General features: G+C 51.9%; 1 protein-coding gene across 19 annotated transcripts in view; it reads right to left on the bottom strand.

Moving 5' to 3' along the window:
- The window catches only part of DOCK9 (dedicator of cytokinesis 9), a 254,379-nt gene that overhangs the window by 76,009 nt on the left and 159,437 nt on the right, over window positions 1–18,933 (bottom strand). For all 19 annotated transcript variants that reach the window (XM_056108397.1, XM_056108448.1, XM_056108475.1 and 16 more), the window contains exons 11-23: window positions 17,700–17,840; window positions 17,246–17,449; window positions 16,189–16,311; window positions 12,749–12,831; window positions 12,046–12,168; window positions 7,985–8,064; window positions 7,712–7,899; window positions 7,477–7,542; window positions 5,772–5,864; window positions 4,236–4,359; window positions 3,800–3,921; window positions 1,925–2,011; window positions 929–1,018 (exon numbers count right to left, since the gene is read on the bottom strand). In XM_056108397.1, the coding sequence (XP_055964372.1) occupies window positions 929–1,018; window positions 1,925–2,011; window positions 3,800–3,921; window positions 4,236–4,359; window positions 5,772–5,864; window positions 7,477–7,542; window positions 7,712–7,899; window positions 7,985–8,064; window positions 12,046–12,168; window positions 12,749–12,831; window positions 16,189–16,311; window positions 17,246–17,449; window positions 17,700–17,840 (1,524 nt within the window). The remainder of the gene's footprint in view (window positions 1–928; window positions 1,019–1,924; window positions 2,012–3,799; window positions 3,922–4,235; window positions 4,360–5,771; window positions 5,865–7,476; window positions 7,543–7,711; window positions 7,900–7,984; window positions 8,065–12,045; window positions 12,169–12,748; window positions 12,832–16,188; window positions 16,312–17,245; window positions 17,450–17,699; window positions 17,841–18,933) is intronic.

Raw genomic sequence — 18,933 nt, 5'->3', positions numbered from 1 at the left:
GGATCTCACGTCTCCAGACCCGGCAGGAACCAAGGCAAAGAGTCACTCCCCAGAGCAGGCCCTTCCTTCCCTGGGTGTCCTCCCACGCGCTCCTAGTCCTCCCATATGTCTCAGCTCTGTCCCTGGGTCTAGAAGGCTTCTCTCCCAAACCATCTTCTGGGTAAGACCCTTTAAGGGGGCCACCATGGCTTGCGAGGGTGCAGGGAGCCAAGAGCCACGGTGATTCCTTAAGCCCGCCGTGTTTAGGATTTTCCTGTTGGAGTTTTGGCCCATGAGCAGGCATCCGTCCCGGTGACGGCTGACCCCGAGCAGAAGCTGCTTTATGGGTGGGCAGGCCTCACTTCCTTCTCCTGGGCCCATGACTGGCCTCTGTCCCCCACTGTGGACACTCAATCGTAGGAGGGACTGTCGACATGCATGAGAGGAGGGGTCTGCAGGGGCCGGGGGTGGAGAAGAAATGCTATAGGTTTGACTCAAGAACTCAGGAGGAGGAAGGCAGGAAGAGCATGATTTTTTTTTAATGGAACTAGATTTTTATTATTATTATTATTATTATTATTATTATTATTATATTTTTGCTTTCTTTGGAGGGGTCACACCCAGCGATGCTCAGGGGTTACTCCTGGCTCTGCACTCAGAAATTATTCCTGGCGGTGCTGGGGGGACCATATGGGATGCTGGGGATTGAACCCGGGTCAGCTAGCTGCGTGCAAGGCAAACGCTCTTCCTGCTGTGCTATTGCTCCGACCCTGAGCACAAGTTCTAAGACTTTGCCACTAAAGACCCCCTGAAACCATTAAGGTGAGAGGGGCCTGAAGCATCCTTGCAGGGCCTCCAGGATGGAAGAAGGACACTTAGCACCAACAGAGAAAAGCCCACCCAGGCTCCAGCTGGTGAGGCAGGAATGGCTTGGAAAGAGCTTTGGTACCTTAAGATACTTGACAAGTTCACTCCCCAAGGCTTGGGCTCCAGACTCGGTTTTCTGACAGTACTGGAAGAAATTATGTAAATGCTGGTCCTGGAGGGGCAGAGGGAGAGGCAGAGTGAGCCAATCAGCATAGGTGCCGCGGAAGCACGCTTGTCATCCACGCACGTGCCCCTCAGCTCATATATTCTCTTCTTTTTTTTTTTTCAGGTCACACCCAGTGATGCTCAGGGATTACTGCTGGCTTTCCACTCAGGAATCACTCCTGGCAGTGCTCAGGGGACCAAATGGGATGCTGGAAATCGAACCTGGGTCGGCCACATGCAAAGCAAAGGCCCACTGTACTATCACCCTGGTCCCATTTTTTTTTTTTTTTTTTTTGCTTTTTGGGTCACACCCGGCGATGCTCAGGGGTTACTCCTGGCTCATGCACTCAGGAATTGCTCCTGGCGGTGCTCCGGGGACCATATGGGATGCTGGGAATCGAACCTGTGTCGGCCATGTTCGTTGCGTGCAAGGCAAACGCCCTACCCGCTGTGCTATCACTCCAGCCCCGGTCCCATATATTCTTATCGAAAAGAAAACAGACGAAAAAGATTTCAAAGATCCTCCAACAAAGAGGAAAACCACTGAGGAAAGTTATTGGCAGTGCCAGTGGTGCACACGGGCCCCTGCTATATACCTTCCATCCTCAAGGGAGGGTCTTCAGAGCGAAAATAAACCCACAGGCTCAAAAGAAATCCAAACATACCAGCTAGGATTCTGGTCTGTCACAAAAATCCCACATGTTGGGGTTACTCTGAAGAGGCTCTGAGCCTAACTAGCCACTGTATGCCAGACTTAACTTTCAACTAATTTTAAAGAACTGAATTTCCTTGTGTGTTTGATTCTTATCACGGAAAAATGTTTTCCGGATGAAGAAAAATTAACAAATTTTAAAAAACTCCCACGTGATGTCCTTCACGGAGTGGTGGCCACTTGTTCCCTGAAGGCACATACCTGAGTATACACAGTGGACACCAGGTGCGTGGACACCTTCAGGAGAGGCTTGCTGCCGTCCACCCATTTGATCTCTGGGCCGCAATGCTGCACAGACACGGAGACAAAACATCCAGCAGATTAGTAACCTCCCAACACCATTGGCACAAGGAACCATCTTGGAGGCGCTGCCTCACGGTGCCAATGTTACCGACTTGAAGTCCTGCCCCCCTTCTCAGCCCTAGACTGGGAGTCTCTACTCTAGCGTAGGAACAGACTCGGGCTTTGACGGGAGCTTTCTGGCTCACCGGCAGCTGCCCGAGGTACTGTCCCAGGGTGAGGGGAAGTGCCTCACTCATCACTGATACAGACCAGAGTACAGGGTACCAAAAGAGCGGGGTGCAGGGCCGGGTGGTGGAGACAGGCAGAGAGTCCCCGACAACGAGTAGAGGGCCTCAAGTTGGTTCTCATTTCCATCCTGGAAACCTCAGTTTGCTCACGTGGGGACTTTGGAAATTATGACTCTTAAATGATTTTTGTTGTTGTTGTTGGCTTTTTGGATCATATTTGGCAATGCACAGGGGTTACTCTTGGCTCTGCACTCAGGAATTATCCCTGGAGGTGCTCAGGGGACCGTATGGTACGCTGGGGGATTGAACCTGGGTCAGCCGTGTGCAAGGCAAATGCCCTACCTGCTCTGGCCCTCTTAAATGATTTTGGAGATGCCTAAGTATCCACCCATAACAGGGGTCCAGATTTGGTGTGACTTAAATGTGCCCCTGATTTGGCATGATTTACACTCAGAACAAAGTGGGAAGCCCTTCAAAACCAAATGAACTGGAATGAGCACTTGACAGGTGAGCACACGCCTTGCATGCCCGAGGCCTGGGTACAGTCCTGGCAGACACAGGGTTCCTTGAGCACCTCCAAAAATAGTGGACCCCAACAAGCATAGTCGGGGTGAGGGGCACCAGGAGGTGTGGTCCCCAAAACCCAAAACCAAAACATTGAAACAAAATGAAATACACCATCAAAGGTGGCTATAGGATGAAGTCTATGTATTTTAGGATGGTTTATTTATTTGTTCATTTATTTTTTATTTTTGGGTCACACCTGGTGATGCTCAGGGGTTACTCCTGGCTCATGTACTCAGGAATTACTCCTGGCGGTGCTCAGGGGACCCTATGGGATGCTGGGAATCAAACTTGGGTTGGCAATGTGCAAGGAAAACACCCCTGTATTATCACTCCAGCCCAAGATGTTTTTTATTTTTATTTTTTTTTAAGGAAGTTCAACAAACTGGGGAAATATGAGAAAATTCTGGAGTTAATGAATCAAAAAGCTCTTAGGGTGGGGCCTGGGGAGGTGATAGATTTCCTTTCAGCTTTTGGGCCATGCTCAGGGCTTACTCCTACTCTGCGCTCAGGAATAGTTTTTTGGGCTGTGCTCAGGGGATCCTACGGGATGCCGGGAACAGAACCTGGGTTGCCTGCGTGCAAGGCAAGTGCTGTCCCTGCTGCCGTATGCAACCCTGGTGACAGAATTACTTACTAGACTTTGATGACGCTGAAGGCGACACCTAATAGCTTTTGGAATTCTGAACAGACCCGAAAGCTCATCTGTGAGTGGGTCACTCTGTGACCCTGGACCCTTCTAGCGCCTCCAGCTTCTCCGCCCCGTGGGGAGACACTGGCCAGTCAGGGAAAACAAGTGGCCAAACTCTGATCCCCTCGAGGTGGTGATCCCTGCAAACGGGGCTGCCTGATGAATCGCTGAAGGGACAGGCTTGTGAATGGCGAGAACTCTGCGTGCCTACCCTCTTCATTGCTGTGGGCAACGGGTGACAGTGGACAGTGTCGGGAGGAACGGGGGTGAAGCCACAGGCAAGCGCCTTACCCTGCCCATCCCGAGCTCCTGGTAGCTGAGGTAGCCGGCGGGGAGGTTGGCCGAGACGGGCGTGTGCTGCTCACTGGTCACCACCCGTCCGTCTTTCAGGAGAGGAAGCCAGGAGTATCCAACTGTTGGAGGACAGAGAAGAAGGTGGATGTCCATGACAAGGGACACAGAAAATCAGTGTCCAGTGTTTCTATACTGCCTGGTCTCTTGAGAGCTATGCAGTCAATCACAGCCAGGCACGGAGAGAACGGGGCTGGGGTCCCTGCAAAGCACTGTCTAGGGGTCCCTGTCCTAGGGCTCCTTTGGAGTTGGACTTCCCGAGTTAGCTCTTGTAAAAAGTCACAGTCTCTCAGAAGCTGGACTCGGACTGCAAATCAAGGGCCAGTGCCTAACATGGGCACCCAGGGCACCGTCTGGGGCATGTGGGGTTTCACACCTTGGGTTTCAACGACGTCCTTCTTTTTGGTGCTCCCTTTGTTGGAATTGTCGCAGCTTACGTGGAAGAAGGTGAACAGCAGGTGGTGTTTCTCATGCAGCTGGGTGGGCAGCTCTATTTTGATCTGCCAGGCCGACAAAAGAACACTCCCTTGCAATATTCCACAATGACCAAAAAAAAACAAAACAAAAACCAACCAACCAAGAAACCAAGAACCCAAATTCTTGGTCGAAGCAGCAGTCATGCAATAGGGCAGTCAGAGAGAACCAAACGCCTTTGGTTCTCAGGCCCAGATGGACTTTGCAGTCAAAGAAATTCAAAACTGCAAATGTTGCTAAGGAAGAAGATTCTGGATTTTTTTTTTTTTGGTGGTGGTGGTTTTGGGGGTCACATCTGGCAGTGCTCATGACTCATTCCTGGCTCTGCACTCAGGAATAATTCCTGACAGTGCTCGGGGGACCCTCTAGGGTACTGGGGATCAGACACAGGTCAGCTATATGTAAGGCAGGCACCAACCTCGCTGTACTATCATTTGGGCCCAGGAAGAAGATTCTTAACATACAGATGCGATCTGCACCTTAAATTCTGTAAGTGTGAGGGTGATGGCTGAGGAGGCAAGGCCCTCGTGAGCAGGACTAGCACTTTCATGAAGCCACCTCAGAGTCACAGACACATGCTGTCTGTGCAGGTGTTGGCGGGAAGTTTAAGACTGGAAAGAACTTTCTCCCAACCATGGACACGCAGCCGCCCGGCCTGAGCCAGGAAGACTGGTGGCTGCTGGTGAGCCCTGAGCACGTGGTTACACCAACCCAAGTGGACGGGAAGTGAGGCTGACCAGAAGCGGGAGGAAAAGAGGGACAGGAACAACAGGACAATAGGTAGGGTGGTTGCCTTGCACGCGGCTGACCCGGTTCGATCCCCAGCATCCCATGTGGTCCCCCGAGCACTGCCAGGAGTGATTCTTGAGTGTAGAGCCAGGAGGAACCCCTGAGCATTGCTGGGTGTGACCCAAAAAAGCAAAACCCCTAAAACAAACAAAATCCCTCCCCCGCAAAAAAAAACCCAAACCCCCCAAACAAACCAAAAAAAAAAAAAACTCATCTCACCGGCTCCCGAGCACTAAGTGGGCACAACCAGGGGCTGAGGCATCTTCCCGGGCCTATGCCAGGCCAGCTGGGGCCAGGGAAAGGGGATTCGCAAAGCAGTTGGCATGAACTGCCGTTAGAATTCTGCACCCGCCGCCCCTGGATCAGGAGGGAGGAGACTTGGGCCCGCCGGGAGGGACAAGGTGAAACACGAGTGGGAAGGGCCCGTGCCAGGGTGCTCATGGCTGGGTCATCGCTACCCCCACGCTCTGCTTCTCCAAAGGTCAGGCTGCCTCGGTCATCAGAAGGCAGGCTGCGGCACAAACTCTAGTCAGACAGCACCGCTCCTCGGGATGGCCTTGCCAGCACCGCAGGCGGCAGGGAGAAACAGGATGGGGGCACGGCTTCCATGCCGAGCCAGGGAACGGGGCTCTCCCTCAGACCCACTCACCTCATCATAGAACTCGGGGTTCTGGTGATGGTGTAACACGGCGGCCAGGGCGCTTCTCGTGAACACGGGCCCACCGGGCCGGCCGTAAATGCACTGGAACGTGCAAAGGAAAGGGGGCCTGCGTTAGCGAAGGAGGAATTAACCCGCAAGCCCCTCTGGCTGCCACTCACCCGCCAGCCCATAACCCAGGATAACACCCTGCACCCCATGCCACTGCTGAGCGTGGCTGGCTCATTCCTCCCCCAGGAAGAGACTGGCTCCTTCCTCTGGGCACTCGCCCCGCCTCTCCCCTCCTTCCCTCCTTCTCTCCCTCCCCTCCCCTCCCCTCTCCTCTAGTCTCCTCCCTTCTCTCCCCTCCTTCCCTCCTTCTCTCCCTCCCCTCCCCTCTCCTCTAGTCTCCTCCCTTCTCTCCCCTCATCTTTCCTCCTTCCCCTCCCTTCCCACCCCTCCCTGCATTTTCTCCCTCTCTCCTCTCCTCCCCACCCCTTCCCTCATCTTCCTTCCTTCCCTTCTCCTCCCTTCCCCCTTTTCTCTCCCCCTCCCCTCCCCTCCCCTTCCCTTCCCTCCCCTTCTAGTCTCTTTCCTTCCCTTTCCTTCTCCTCCCCTCCTCTCCCTCCCCCCTTCCCTCCCGGCACCCTCCCCTCCAGAGAAGATTTGGTTCTGGACTGGGATTACTTCCTTACTTATGACCTCCCTTCAGCAATTTACGCTAATTTTCCTTTTGTCCAAAAATTCCCTTCTGTATGCTCAGCGCTCCTTCCCCTTCCCCTACCCATGGCGTATTTCTCACCACACTTAAGTGCCAAATCAATCTGTTTCTCTTTGCATTTTTGCCCCTTCCCTTCTCAGAATCTCTTTCACAGACACACAAGGAGGGTTTTGAGTTTGGGAGTGGGAGTCCCCGGGGCCTGAACGCAAGGTCCAACAGTGGGCGCCAGGCCCCGGGGGGAGGGGGGAAGGAATCATGGTCCCACATGGCCAGTGAATACCAAGGGGCGTGGCTTGGTGGCCCCAGCCCAGAGCTGCCAACTATGGTCCCCTGGAATGGTTTTTAAAAGTGCAGAACAGCACCTGCTTTCAAAGGCTGTCGTAAGAACAAAAGGGATTTCACACCCACGACGAAGTTCCAAAAAGCTGACTCTGGACCTGTGATTCTAACACACTACAGCATCCAACATCAATATTCCACGTCTACACAGCCCCGCTGCTGGGAATACCGCTGTTCCGTTTCACAGTCCGATACCATCTCTGAACCCTGATTTTACCAGGGAGACTCTCTTTCTCAACAAATAATTTTGAAACATCAATAGGCTGCTATTACTACGCACTAAAAGTCAAAGGAATGCCAGCAGGCTGGTACTACTGTTTTCATGACCTCAGTTGCCAATATCTTCACTTGTACCGTCCAGATCAGACCCGTACAACGCACAGCGTAGCTGCAGCTTATGCTACTGTACTCAATCCGCAGAACACGGCGTTGTTCTGTTGTACAACAAGACAGACATCACCAGCCAGGATCAACCGCCCCATTAATTCCACATCCTGGGTGGCCATATAGTACAATGTGACATCTTCTGTGTTAAGCCCATTAGAACATGCTGCATTCCTGAGTTGCGCAGAATCTGGCAAACACATTTTTGGAGAGGAAGGGGAAAAAAAAAAAACCCAAAACCCCCAGAGAATGCAAACATGTTCAAATACAAACCTTCAGGGGCTGAGCATCTTCCTCATCCGAATCTTTGAATTCGATGCAGACGGCAATATTTCTGGCCTGTGGCAATATTTGGAGGTGGGGGAGGGGGGAATTAGAACGGAGAATCAAAATGTGTCAAGGATAGTAAAAGAACCCACACCCTACCATAGTTTGATTTTATAAAAACAAACAAAAAACAAAAAACAACAACAACAAAAAAACCCCAACTCCCAGCCTTGGTCCGCACCTTGGCAAACGCCTTCTGACTGTCGTATTTCAAGTACTTGGGATACACGTAGAGGTGGTTGCTGTAGATGCTGTGAGGGTGCGTGTACCTGGGGATGCAGGGGACAAACTCCTCCACTTCGACCGTGATGGGGGTCTTCACACAGGCCTCGAACTGCTTCGTGGGAATGTAGGACGAGTTGACGTGGTCTGAAAGCAAAGGAGAAGCAGACGCCATGGAGGGAAGCGCCAATACAGCTGGGCCCCTGGGGGTGTCCACGCGGCTCACACTTACTAGGGAAGTCGGGAGACACGTTATCGATGGTGATGTCCAGATTGCCCAGGATCACGGGGAGTTTGGCCATCTTCTCGGGCCTGCGGGCAAGGAAAAGCGAGATGGCTCAGGGCGGCGAGCCCTAGTGTCTGAAGTACTATGCAGTAGTTTGGCAAGAAACAGATCTCACGGCCTGGAGGTAACGTCAGGCCTTCTTGCAGCTCTTCTCAGAAAAGCAAGAGCAGGAGACACACACATGAATCTTAGAACTGAGCAGCTAGCTGAGAGATGCCTCCAGACTTTGCAACAGGCCACTTTTGCTGGGCCACTCCAGACAGGAGCAGGTGCTATTCTTCCGCCTGCCCCCTAGGAATCCTGGTGGCCGCCATCTTCCAGAATCCATTAAAAAGTCCAGGTAGGCGAGAGCAGAAGCAGCAAACAACAGGGGAGGACAGGAGAGGATCCGGCCCTTCTCCTTCACCCTGCCCCCATGGGACTCTGTGATGACACTCACAAACTGCCCCCAGCTACATGTTAAGCTCCTACACGGCCATGATCCAGACACACAGACACAGACACACACACACACACACACACACACACACACAAATCTTAGAACTGAGAAGCTCGTTGCTGAGATCTCTCCAGACCCTGATTATTAAAATTTTGGAATTCCTAGAGCACATGGCCACTCTCATGGTGAACTGACATTATACGCTATCCGTAACAAGCAATACAAAACAAATTGTCTAGCACTACCTTTTAGGCAGGTTTGAGTGGTGGTGGTGGTTGGACTGGTGTCGAAATACTGAATGTAATCATAGTATTGTGGAAACTGTCTGCCACACAGGCAGGGGAAGGGTTGGAATGGGGGAAGGGATACTGGGGATTTTGGTGGTGGGAAATGTGCACTGGTGAAGGGATGGGTGATTGATCATTGCCACGACTGAAACTCAAATATGAAAGCTTTGTAACTGTATCTCACAGTGAATCAATAAAAAGGTGAAAACATTTTTAAAGATTAAAAAAAAAAAGCAAGAGCATGGGCACCAGGGGTCAACTCCCAGGGCCACATGGACTCCTGAGCACTGCTGGGAATGACCCAGGAGCATGTAAGTCCCTGAGCACCACCAGGTGTCGCCCCCAAACAAATAGAAAGGTAAAAAGAAATAAGTAAAATTAATTCCGAAAAAAATGCATGCCTTTAACAAAATAGATCCAGAGCTAGTCTTTTAATACACATGAAATATAAAAGTTTTATTCCAAGGGCCAGGGAGAGGACTCTGGGAGTTAGAATGCATGCTTGGCAGGTGGGTGCCTGAGACTCCATTCCCAGCACCCCTGGGCGTGGCTCCCCCACCAAACCCTTGGACTCCGACATCTGAAGCCAGCTGCAGATGTTACACCCAGAGCTCACAGCTCACAGCCTAGCTGAGCTGGAATTGTGTCAGTGGGGGGCACAAGGTCGGTCCATTCCTACACACTGAGAAGGGCTCGTGGGCAGTAGAGGCGCCATCCTCCAGCTCACCCAGCCTAGTGAGCATGTCTTTACTAGTACTTCTCTGCTAATACTTCAGCATGTCTCTGTTAGTACTTTTTTAACATGTCTCTGCCAGTACTTCAGCATGTCTCTGCTAGTACTTCTCTGCTAATACTTCAGCATGTCTCTGCTAATACATCAGCATTCTCTGCTAATACTTCAGCATGTCTATTAATACCTTAGCATTTCTCTGCTAATACATCAGCATGTCTCCGCCAATACTTCAGCATGTCTGCTAATACTTCAGCATGTCTCTACCAGTACTTCAGCATGACTTTGCTAGTACTTCTCTGCTAATACTTCAGCATGTCTCTGCTAATACATCAGCATGTCTCTGCTAATACTTCAGCATGTCTTTTAATACTTTAGCACTTCTCTGCTAATACATCAGCATGTCTCTGCCAATACTTCAGCATGTCTGCTAATACTTCAGCATGTCTCTGCTGAAACATCAGCATGTCTCTGCTAATACTTCAGTATGTCTCTGCTAATACTTCAGCATGTCTTTGCTAGTACTTCTCTGCTAATACTTCAAGCATGTCTCTGCTAATACTTTAGCATGTCCCTTATACTCCAGCATGTCTCTGCTGATACATCAGCATGTCTCTGCTAATACTTCAGCATGTCTTTTAATATTTTAGCATTTCTCTGCTAATACATCAGCATGTCTCTGCCAATACTTCAGCATGTCTCTACCAGTACTTCAGCATGTCTTTGCTAGTACTTCTCTGCTAATACTTCAAGCATGCCTCTGCTAATACTTTAGCATGTCTCTTATACTTCAGCATGTCTCTGCTGATACATCAGCATATCTCTACCAGTACTTCAGCACGTCTTTGTTAGCACTTCTCTGCTAATACCTCAGCTTGTCTCTGCTGATACTCTACCATGTCTGTTAATACTTCAGCATATTGCTGCTGATACTTCAGCATGTCTCTGCTAGTACTTTGAGCACGTCTTCGCTAATATTTTAGTACGTCTTTGGTAGTACTTCTCTGCTAATACTTCAGCATGTCTCTGCTAGTATTTTAACTGTCTTTCTGGGGCATACAACCCACATCTTGAAGCTAGGAGAGGTGGGCGGACATCAGCCCGGCTGAGAACCAGGGCTGTGGAATTCTGGGGCGCCCTCGCTAGGATGGCTTCTGAGTGGGGAAAGTGGGTTTCCTTTGCTAGGGAAATAGGTTTTAGAATTTCTGGCAGAAATTCTGGGGATGAGAGTGCCAAAAGGATTAAAGTGGCATTTAATTTACTTTTGATCTGGGGGCCAGCCTGATGGCAGCTAGGAGCACCATGCCCTCCGTGCCAGGGATAAACCTAGGGGCTGCGCCCAACCCCTAAAGTGCTCTCTCTCCACCTCAAAGGGTGAAAATTAAAACACCAAAAGCCACACCCTTTGTATTGGATACCGCCCTGTTGCTGTACATCAAGGCCCCAATATTCTAGGCTTGCCCAGAACCCCAGAACACCTTAATTCACTTTACTTCACTTCAGTTTTCCATTGTTCCCCTTTTCCAAGTTTTCAGAATTCGAACAAGCTACAATCAATAGCGCTTTTATTTATTCAATCGATTGGCTCCTAATTGAACCTATTGTTTGTCAAAGAGCAACTAGTGTCATTTTTCAAGTCTGAGTCCATGACAGTTTCAGCCTTACACACAGAATAACTGCAGATTTTTAGAAAGCCCAGCAAATCTTCAACTAAACAGATCACAGTTTCCCCAGGCCGCTCATAACCGGGATGCAGGTGGTCATGTACACACTGAGGTGGTGTGGCTGGGTGTAGGAAGGAAGTGTGACTGTGACCTGACTCCTGATTTCCCACATCTCTGCTAACACTGAGCGTGTTACAAAGTAACAAAAGGACCCCTCCCCCACCCCCGCAGAAGACTAAATGGACAGGCAAATCCTATTAAAAGAAAGGTTAGGAAAGGCATAAAAAAAGCCAATAATGATTAGATAACAATTAGCCTTGTTATCCTGGAGGGGTGAGTAACAGGGAACTTTTCATATACACTGCATTTTTTTATATGAATTTCTCCTTCTTTGGGGGGGCAGCTGTTAAACCCCAGTGGTTCTGGGGTACAGTTGGGGTCACACCCAGGACACCCATACATTAGAGACTAAATGTCTGTGGCCTTGGCTATGTCAGGGATGTGCTCCAGCCTCCCTCCCTAGCCATCTAACACTTCGTTAGCTTTTGGGTTTTGGGTTTGCCATGCTCAGCAATCCTTCTGAGGCTCAGGGGACCATACTCGGTGCAGGGGATAGAACCAGGGTGGACCGTGTGCAAGGCGAGCACCCTACCCACTGCTCCATCTTTCTGGCCCCAACACTTGCTTTTTAAAATTTAACATTTACTTCCATGTTCTGACAAAACAAGTGAGTCGTAAGGTTTTGTCTGAGGTCCCAAATCTGACGCCTTTTTGTAAAATAAGATATTCCCTAAAATTTTTAGTGTCCCCACCCCCACCCTCCCCACTGAACCACCTTCTCAGGAATGTTGGGGGCGGGGGGACAGGAGTCAGGCACTGAGACTCACTTCCGGAAGTCGGCCAGGAACTTGAGCATGTCCTCATTTGAGAGCTTGTTGCTGTCTTGCTTGTAGAGAGCAGAAAATCTGGCGTTTTTGTCAAGGTTTCCAGATGCATCCTTAAACAGGGTCCTGAAATAGCAAAAAAAAAAAAAAAATTCCAGGCTGGGTTTCCTTCCCAAAGATCAGAACGAATCTACAGTTTCACTCTGGTCAATGTGTGAAGAGTTGGAATGACTGTACCACTAGCGGCTGCCACAGAAACCTCATTACTGAGAAATACGGGGGTAGTTACGAGGGGGAAAGGCAATGGAGTCTGATCTGCAAGGCAGGCAAGCCCGGCTGATGGCTCACTCCAGGGGAACCGCATACACAGACGATGCTCTCCCACAGAGACAGCTCACAGGTCCCCCAAACTGCACCCTGCTGCAGAGACAAGTGCTGGACCCCTGAAATCCAAGTTCCACCACCAATGCTCCTACTACTTCTTCAGCTCTGTCCAGCCCCCTGCCCTCACTCCCTCCCAACCCCCACCTGATCTGTGAGTTTTTAGATGGGGGTATGGAAACTTGCTTCTCCATTGTACACAGGTGGCTACTTTGGGTCTCTGGACCATCACCAGAATAAGGGGCTGCCGGTCTGTGGCTCGGCCACTTTACCGCTCGGCGGGTACCTACAACCATCTACGAGGTACAAACGCGTCTCTGCCTACCTGGCCGCCCAAGCAAAGGGCATTCGGTACTGTCCCAGTCGCTGGCACGCCTGCTTGGCGTTCTTCAGCACCTTCTGAGCCACCTTGGAGAAATCAGAATAGAGCCATGAGAGGTGGCAGCCAGCCACTGGGTGGATTCAGAGCTTGTGGGCCCTGGTCCAGGCTCTTTGGAGGGCTTTGGAGGCGAGGCATGTGCTGACGGGACCGGCCGGGGGCTGGCTGGGTTTACACCTTGACCATGGGACTCTCCAGCCAGGGTTGGCAAAGAACACAGGATGAGGAATGCCCCATTCCCCAAAGACAGTTTTCCTGAGGCCGTTGCAGGCAACAAGCCTTTTCACAGGCTCCCACAATTCTTTCGGGTCAAGGGCCGCTGGGTAGAACGGCACTGAGCTAACCACACTCATTTTTCCTGGGCCTCTGTGCCCAAGCAGATGGCGTCGCAAGAATTTAAACAAGACCCTTCGTGAAAGCCCAGAGCGTTCCCACCTCCTCATGCAGCCACCTGTGGAGAGCCCACCACCAAAGGGCAGCGGCCCTCCCCCACAGCTCTGCACACAGATACTCGCTGGCGTCAGATAGACCCCTCCATCCTTCTCTCCTAGATTTCTAAGTCTAAATGACTGCTACTCTCAGATAGAGAAGGGAGCACCAAATCAAGGGTGTTGGGAGGATCCTCCCAGGATGAAAAATGCATGCTGAAAGTAGACTATAGACCAAACATGATTGCCACTCAATGCCTCCTTTGCAAACCACAACACCCAAAAGGAGAGAGAACAAAGGGGAATGCCCTGCCACAGAGGCAGGGTGGGATGGGGGGGGGGGGGGGGGATGGGGGGGGGAGGGATACTGGGATCCATGGTGGTGGGAAATGGGCACTGGTGGAGGGATGGGTATTTGATCATTGTATAACTGAAACCCAAGCACAAAATTTGTAAGTCTACAACTGTACCTCATGGTGTCTCACTAATAAAAATTAAAAAAAAAAACAATGACTGCTACTGTCACTTCCTAAGGATCAGGTTCCATCTGCTGCGGTCTGGCAGCTGGGGGCGATTAGCTTTGGGCCTCTGAGGGAGGCCTGGAAGATCTCTTAGTGGACTCAGCAAGAGGTGACATGGGCCCACAGACTGTCCTGGGGTCATACTTCATGGCGGCCAATGCAGAGCTTGACTCAGAGATGCTGGTGGAAGGGTCATTTATGTTCACCGAAGAACATCAAGCCTAAACCAATTTGGGGTGATGGGAGGGGTTTGGGGGGGGAAGGGATGTCACACCAGAAAAATGTCACACACTGGGCAGGCGAGACCTACAGAGCCTCGGGCCCCATCCACCTGACCTGGGTTCGATCCCTGCCCCCCCCCCCCCCAAATGGTCTCCTGAGCCTACCGGGAGTAATTCCTGAGTGCTGAGCCAGGAGTAACCCCGGAGCAACACTGGATGTCATCCCCAAACAAAACCAAAATAGGCAACTTGGGGGCCAGGAGCAATAGGAGAGAGGGAAGGGCCCTTGCCTTGCATGCAGCTGACCAGGGTTATGGCACAAACACCCAAAACACAAGAACAGCCAAAAGAGCACTTGACAATGGCCTGCACTGACCAGGTAGCTCAGGGGAATGGAAAGCACTGAGCCCCTGGCCACGTGAACTGAGAGCCACAAAACCTTGGAGAGCCCAGTGCTTTCAAGTGTGGCCCGAGGAGGTGTGTGCTAGAGCCCCAAGGTGATTTCGAAGACTCACTGAGTTCACTGCTTGCGTCCACCCCACAAACCCAGTGCGTGGACACTGCTCAGCTGCGCCCTGCCCTCTCCTGCTGGGGTGGAGTGGGCTCTGCCCCACTCTGGCCAGGCACAAGCTGATTCAGCAAAGCTACTGTGGTGGGCTGGGCCTCGGCTGGTGGTCAGTCTACTAGGTATACGCAGGGTCCTGGACTCAACTCCAGCCTGGCATGAGATGGGCTCGCCACTCCTCAGTGACAGGGCTGGTGAGCCAGCGAGATGGCTTTGCAGGTTACTGCAGGACACCGGTACAGCCCAGCGACGCACCTTGGTGGCATGTGGGACTGTGTCTCTGCCGGAATTCAGCCGTGTGGGGGGAACTCTGTGAGGGGGAGTTCCTCTGTCCTGAGTCTCCTGTCCTGCCCCACGGCTGGGCTGTGGCTCATGGAGCATCCCTGCTCCCGCGAAAGTTCTTTCTTTCCTTCCTTTGTTTTTTGGAAGTTACACAGTTTTGGGGCCAGAGCGATAGCATAGTGAGTAGGGCGTTTGCCTTGCACAGGGCTGACCAGGGTTTGATTCCTCTGCCCTCTCGGAGAGCCCAGCAAGCTACCAAGAGTATTCCACTCACACGGAGAGCCTGGCAAGCTACCAAGAGTATTCCGCCCAAAACATAAAGTAAAAAAATAGGAGACCAACACCCAAGAATAGCAGAGTATCAGGTTTTAAGTACCAGGAGGTTTACTCCATGGCTTGGAGGCCAGCCGCACACGCTGGGGGAAAAGGCAGCTCAGATAGAGAAGGGAGCACCAAATAAAGGATGTTGGAAGGATCCTCACAGGATGGGAGATGCGTGCTCAGAGTGGACTCTAGACCGAACATGACTGCCACTCAATGACTCTTTTGCAAACCACAGCACCCAAAAGGAGAGAGGGAACAAGGGGGAATGCCCTGCCACAGATGCAGGATGGGATGGGGGGGTTGGGGGGTGGGAGGGATACTGGGGTCAGTGGTGGTGGAGAATGGGGACTGGTGGAGGGATGGGTATTCTATCATTGTATAACTGAAGCCCAAGCACAAAAATTTGTAAATCTACAGCTGTACCTCATGGTGTTTCACTAATAAAAATGAGGAAGGAGGAGGGAGGAGGAGGGAGGAGGAGAAGGGAGGAGGAGAAGGGAGGAGGAGGAAGAGGAGGAGGGAGGAGGAGGAGGATGAGGAGGAGGAGGAGGAGGAGGAGGTTCTGTCAGAACTAAAAAATAAATAAATAAATAAATAAGAGCATTCCACCCACACGGCAAAGCCTGGCAAGCTATCTGTGACATATTCGATATGCCAAAAACAGTAACAGCAAGTCTCACAATGGAGACATTACTGGTGCCCGCTTGAGTAAATCGATGAACAATGGGAGGACCATGCAGTGCAGTACGGTAACACAGTTTTTATTTGGAGTTTTGAAGGGAAGGAGGGAGAGAAAGTGGGAGAGAGAGTGGAGAGTAACGCACTCAAGAGAGAACCAGGTTTCTCTGTGGATGGAGAGACCCCTACACACATCCCAGCATTAGACAGGAAGGCATGAAAGTACACGTCTCAAGAGGGGAGATGTGGGCGACACATGTGCTTGGCCATGTGGACGCAAGCAGCACATGGGCTCAGGCGCATATGCTCGCCAAGAGCCTGGCTTTCTCTCACTCCTCCCCACCCCCAAAGCAGGCACGGCCCGTACCTTCGAGGAGTCGGAGCTCTTCATGTAGGGCTCGGCGCCATGCGTGATGCTGCCCTGAAGCACCTTCTCGATTCGGGCCACGAGGAAGATGTCGGGGTGTGGACACGTGACGGAGAATATCCCCTAGGAGACAAGCGGCTTGCTGTAGCCAGCACTGAGCCAACCGCAGTGGCAGGGCAGCCAAGGAAGAAGCCGGTACTGGAGCAGGGATGCTGCAAGGATGTGGCATGGGGGACCATCCACGCAGGGGTGCGGGGGCTTAGCAATGGCTACCCGGGGGGTACTGGAGTGACAGTCCAGCAGGGAGGCACTTGCTTTGCACATGGTCAACCCGAGTTGGATCCCCGGCATCCCCTATGGTCCCTCTGAGCACCACCAGGAGAGAGCCCTGAGTGCAGAGCCAGGAGTAAATCCTCAGCATCGCTGGGGGTGGCCCAAAACAAAACCAAAAAAAGGCAATCGGGGATGGGAATGATGGGATAGCAGGGAAGGCGCATGCCCTGTAGGCAGCTGACCAGGGTTCGATTCCCAGCATCCCATATTGTCCCCTGAGCACAGCATGGAGTGACCCCTGAGTGTAGAGCCAGGAGTAACCCTTGAGCATCACTGGGTATAGCCCCAAATAAAAACCCAAACCAAATAATAATAAAAAAAAACAACCTGAGGTCCAGAAGAAAATACAGGCAGGGATGCACCTGATCCAGGTTCGATTGCTGGGTGGGTACAAACCCTCGAGTCTCCTCAAGACCATCAGGGTATGGCCAAGTCTCCCAGGCACAGCAGACTGGGCAGAACCCTGGCCAGTGGGGCCACCGTACCCTCAGAGCATCACTTGGGAACACCCCCAACCCACCACCCCTGCCCCTGGAAAAGGGGATTCTGGTGGGGGAGGCAGGGAGAGACAGAAAAACAGGAGGGGACATCAAGTGTTCGCTCCCAGCCTGCACTCCCAGAGGGGCCACCAAGCTGGCACCCAAATCAACACTCTCACCCACCCTGACGCTTGCCCAGGGACTGACGATGCATGCAGGAGCCCGGCACCCGCCCCAGCCCCCACCTGCTTCGGGTACTGCATGGCGGCCTCGTGCAGGAGGCCCTGCAGGGCTGGGGGGCTCTGCCCCCCACCGTTCACCAGGCCCGTGGGGGTGGCGGCCAGCATCTGCCTCACTGAGAAATGGTTCAGGTCCACATGGAAATCAGCAGAAATCTTCCGGTTGTACTTGATGTCGAAGAGGGAGAGAGTGACAAAGAAAGGCTCCACCTGCAGACGGAACCGACCACACGGTCACGTGACTCAGGCCACGGAAGGAACACGCCGGGCTCCAGACAACGGCTCGAGCAACACCAGCAGGGGAGGTGCCCGCCATGCCTTCACTTTGCCCCCACAGCCTGGCCCAGCAGGGGCCCCCGACCCCAGCCTCCACGTCCCAGTCTTCACCAGGACCCCCCACCCCTCCCCCTGCCAATGGCACAGGTGACATCTCCAACTGCCTCTCTGAGAGGACACTCACATTGGTGGTGGGTCCCTCCTCGTTTTCTGCGACGCAGCACTGCAAGTTGAAAGACAGGTCGTTGCACTTGACGAGGATCCGTTTCCCAAACTTCTCTTCGAACGGCCTCACTTCCGGCTCGGCTGGGATGAAGTCAAGTTTCTGTCAAAGAAAACGTGACTGTATAAATGTAGGCCCCACTGGGAAAACACAAAAAAGCACCCATGGTGAACGCGTCCTGAGGATACAGCCAAAACGGTGGGAGAACCACGGACGCCCACCCACTCGGAACGGGGCTGTTCTGATGACTTTGGTTCATGGTGATGCTCAAGTGTGAGACTCAGGAGTGGTTCGATGGATTGCTCTACAGAGCCACAGATGGGTGGGTGTGCCCATGAGCGGACACATGACACATGACGGGCCACGGGACTGGGCCACAGCTGGTCAGTCTATTCTGTACACACATGAGGTGTATTCAGACAGTGGGACACTACCCAGCCATGACAACAAATCAAATTTCAACGCGTGCTGCCACGTGGGGAAAACTCTGAAAACAGCACGTTAAGTGTGAAGGCAGTCAGACACGGAAGGAGAAAGAGCGAGTGACTCCACAGAGATGAAGTTCTCCGAATAAGCCAAGGTGGAGACAGGAAGGTGGCTAGTGGGAAGACGGATGAGAGATCTGTTTCATGGGAACAGAATTCGGGAAGAAGTCGAAGTTCTACAGGGGTGAGAACCATATGATTATGGAAACGGACCGAGGGCCACGAAATCCATGAGTTTAAAGATGATTAAGATGGTTTTATGTTATACACATTTTAGCACATTAGAAAATTTCCCAAAATCATCGGTTGTGGAGAGTAGGGAAAAAAAAACTTCATTATGGAAGTTTGATAGAAGATTCTTTATGTTCTATTAAAAGAGGTCACAGGTGCTGAAGAGGCCACAGGTGCCATGGAGAGACTCAAGGTCTGGAGCACATCCCAGAGTCCCATTTTCGCTCCTGACACTGCAGGGTCAGCCTCATGAGTAAGCTAGGGAGTGACCTCAAAAATGAACGTAAGCAGGCTGGAGAGAGACAGTAAGCAGGGCACTTGCCTTGCATGTGGCAGACCTGGGATTGGTCTTCAGCACCTCATATGACACCCTGATCCTGCAAGTGATCCCTGAGCATAGAACCAGAAGTAAGGCCTGAGCATTGCTGGGTGTGGCCCCTAAACAAACAAGAGTATGGCAGTTGGGCACAGATGCCCAA

Source organism: Sorex fumeus, unplaced genomic scaffold, assembly GCF_029834395.1.
Source record: "Sorex fumeus unplaced genomic scaffold, SorFum_2.1 ptg000008l, whole genome shotgun sequence".
Taxonomy (NCBI): Eukaryota; Metazoa; Chordata; class Mammalia; order Eulipotyphla; family Soricidae; genus Sorex; species Sorex fumeus.
This window is presented reverse-complemented; position numbering and strand designations above follow the sequence as displayed.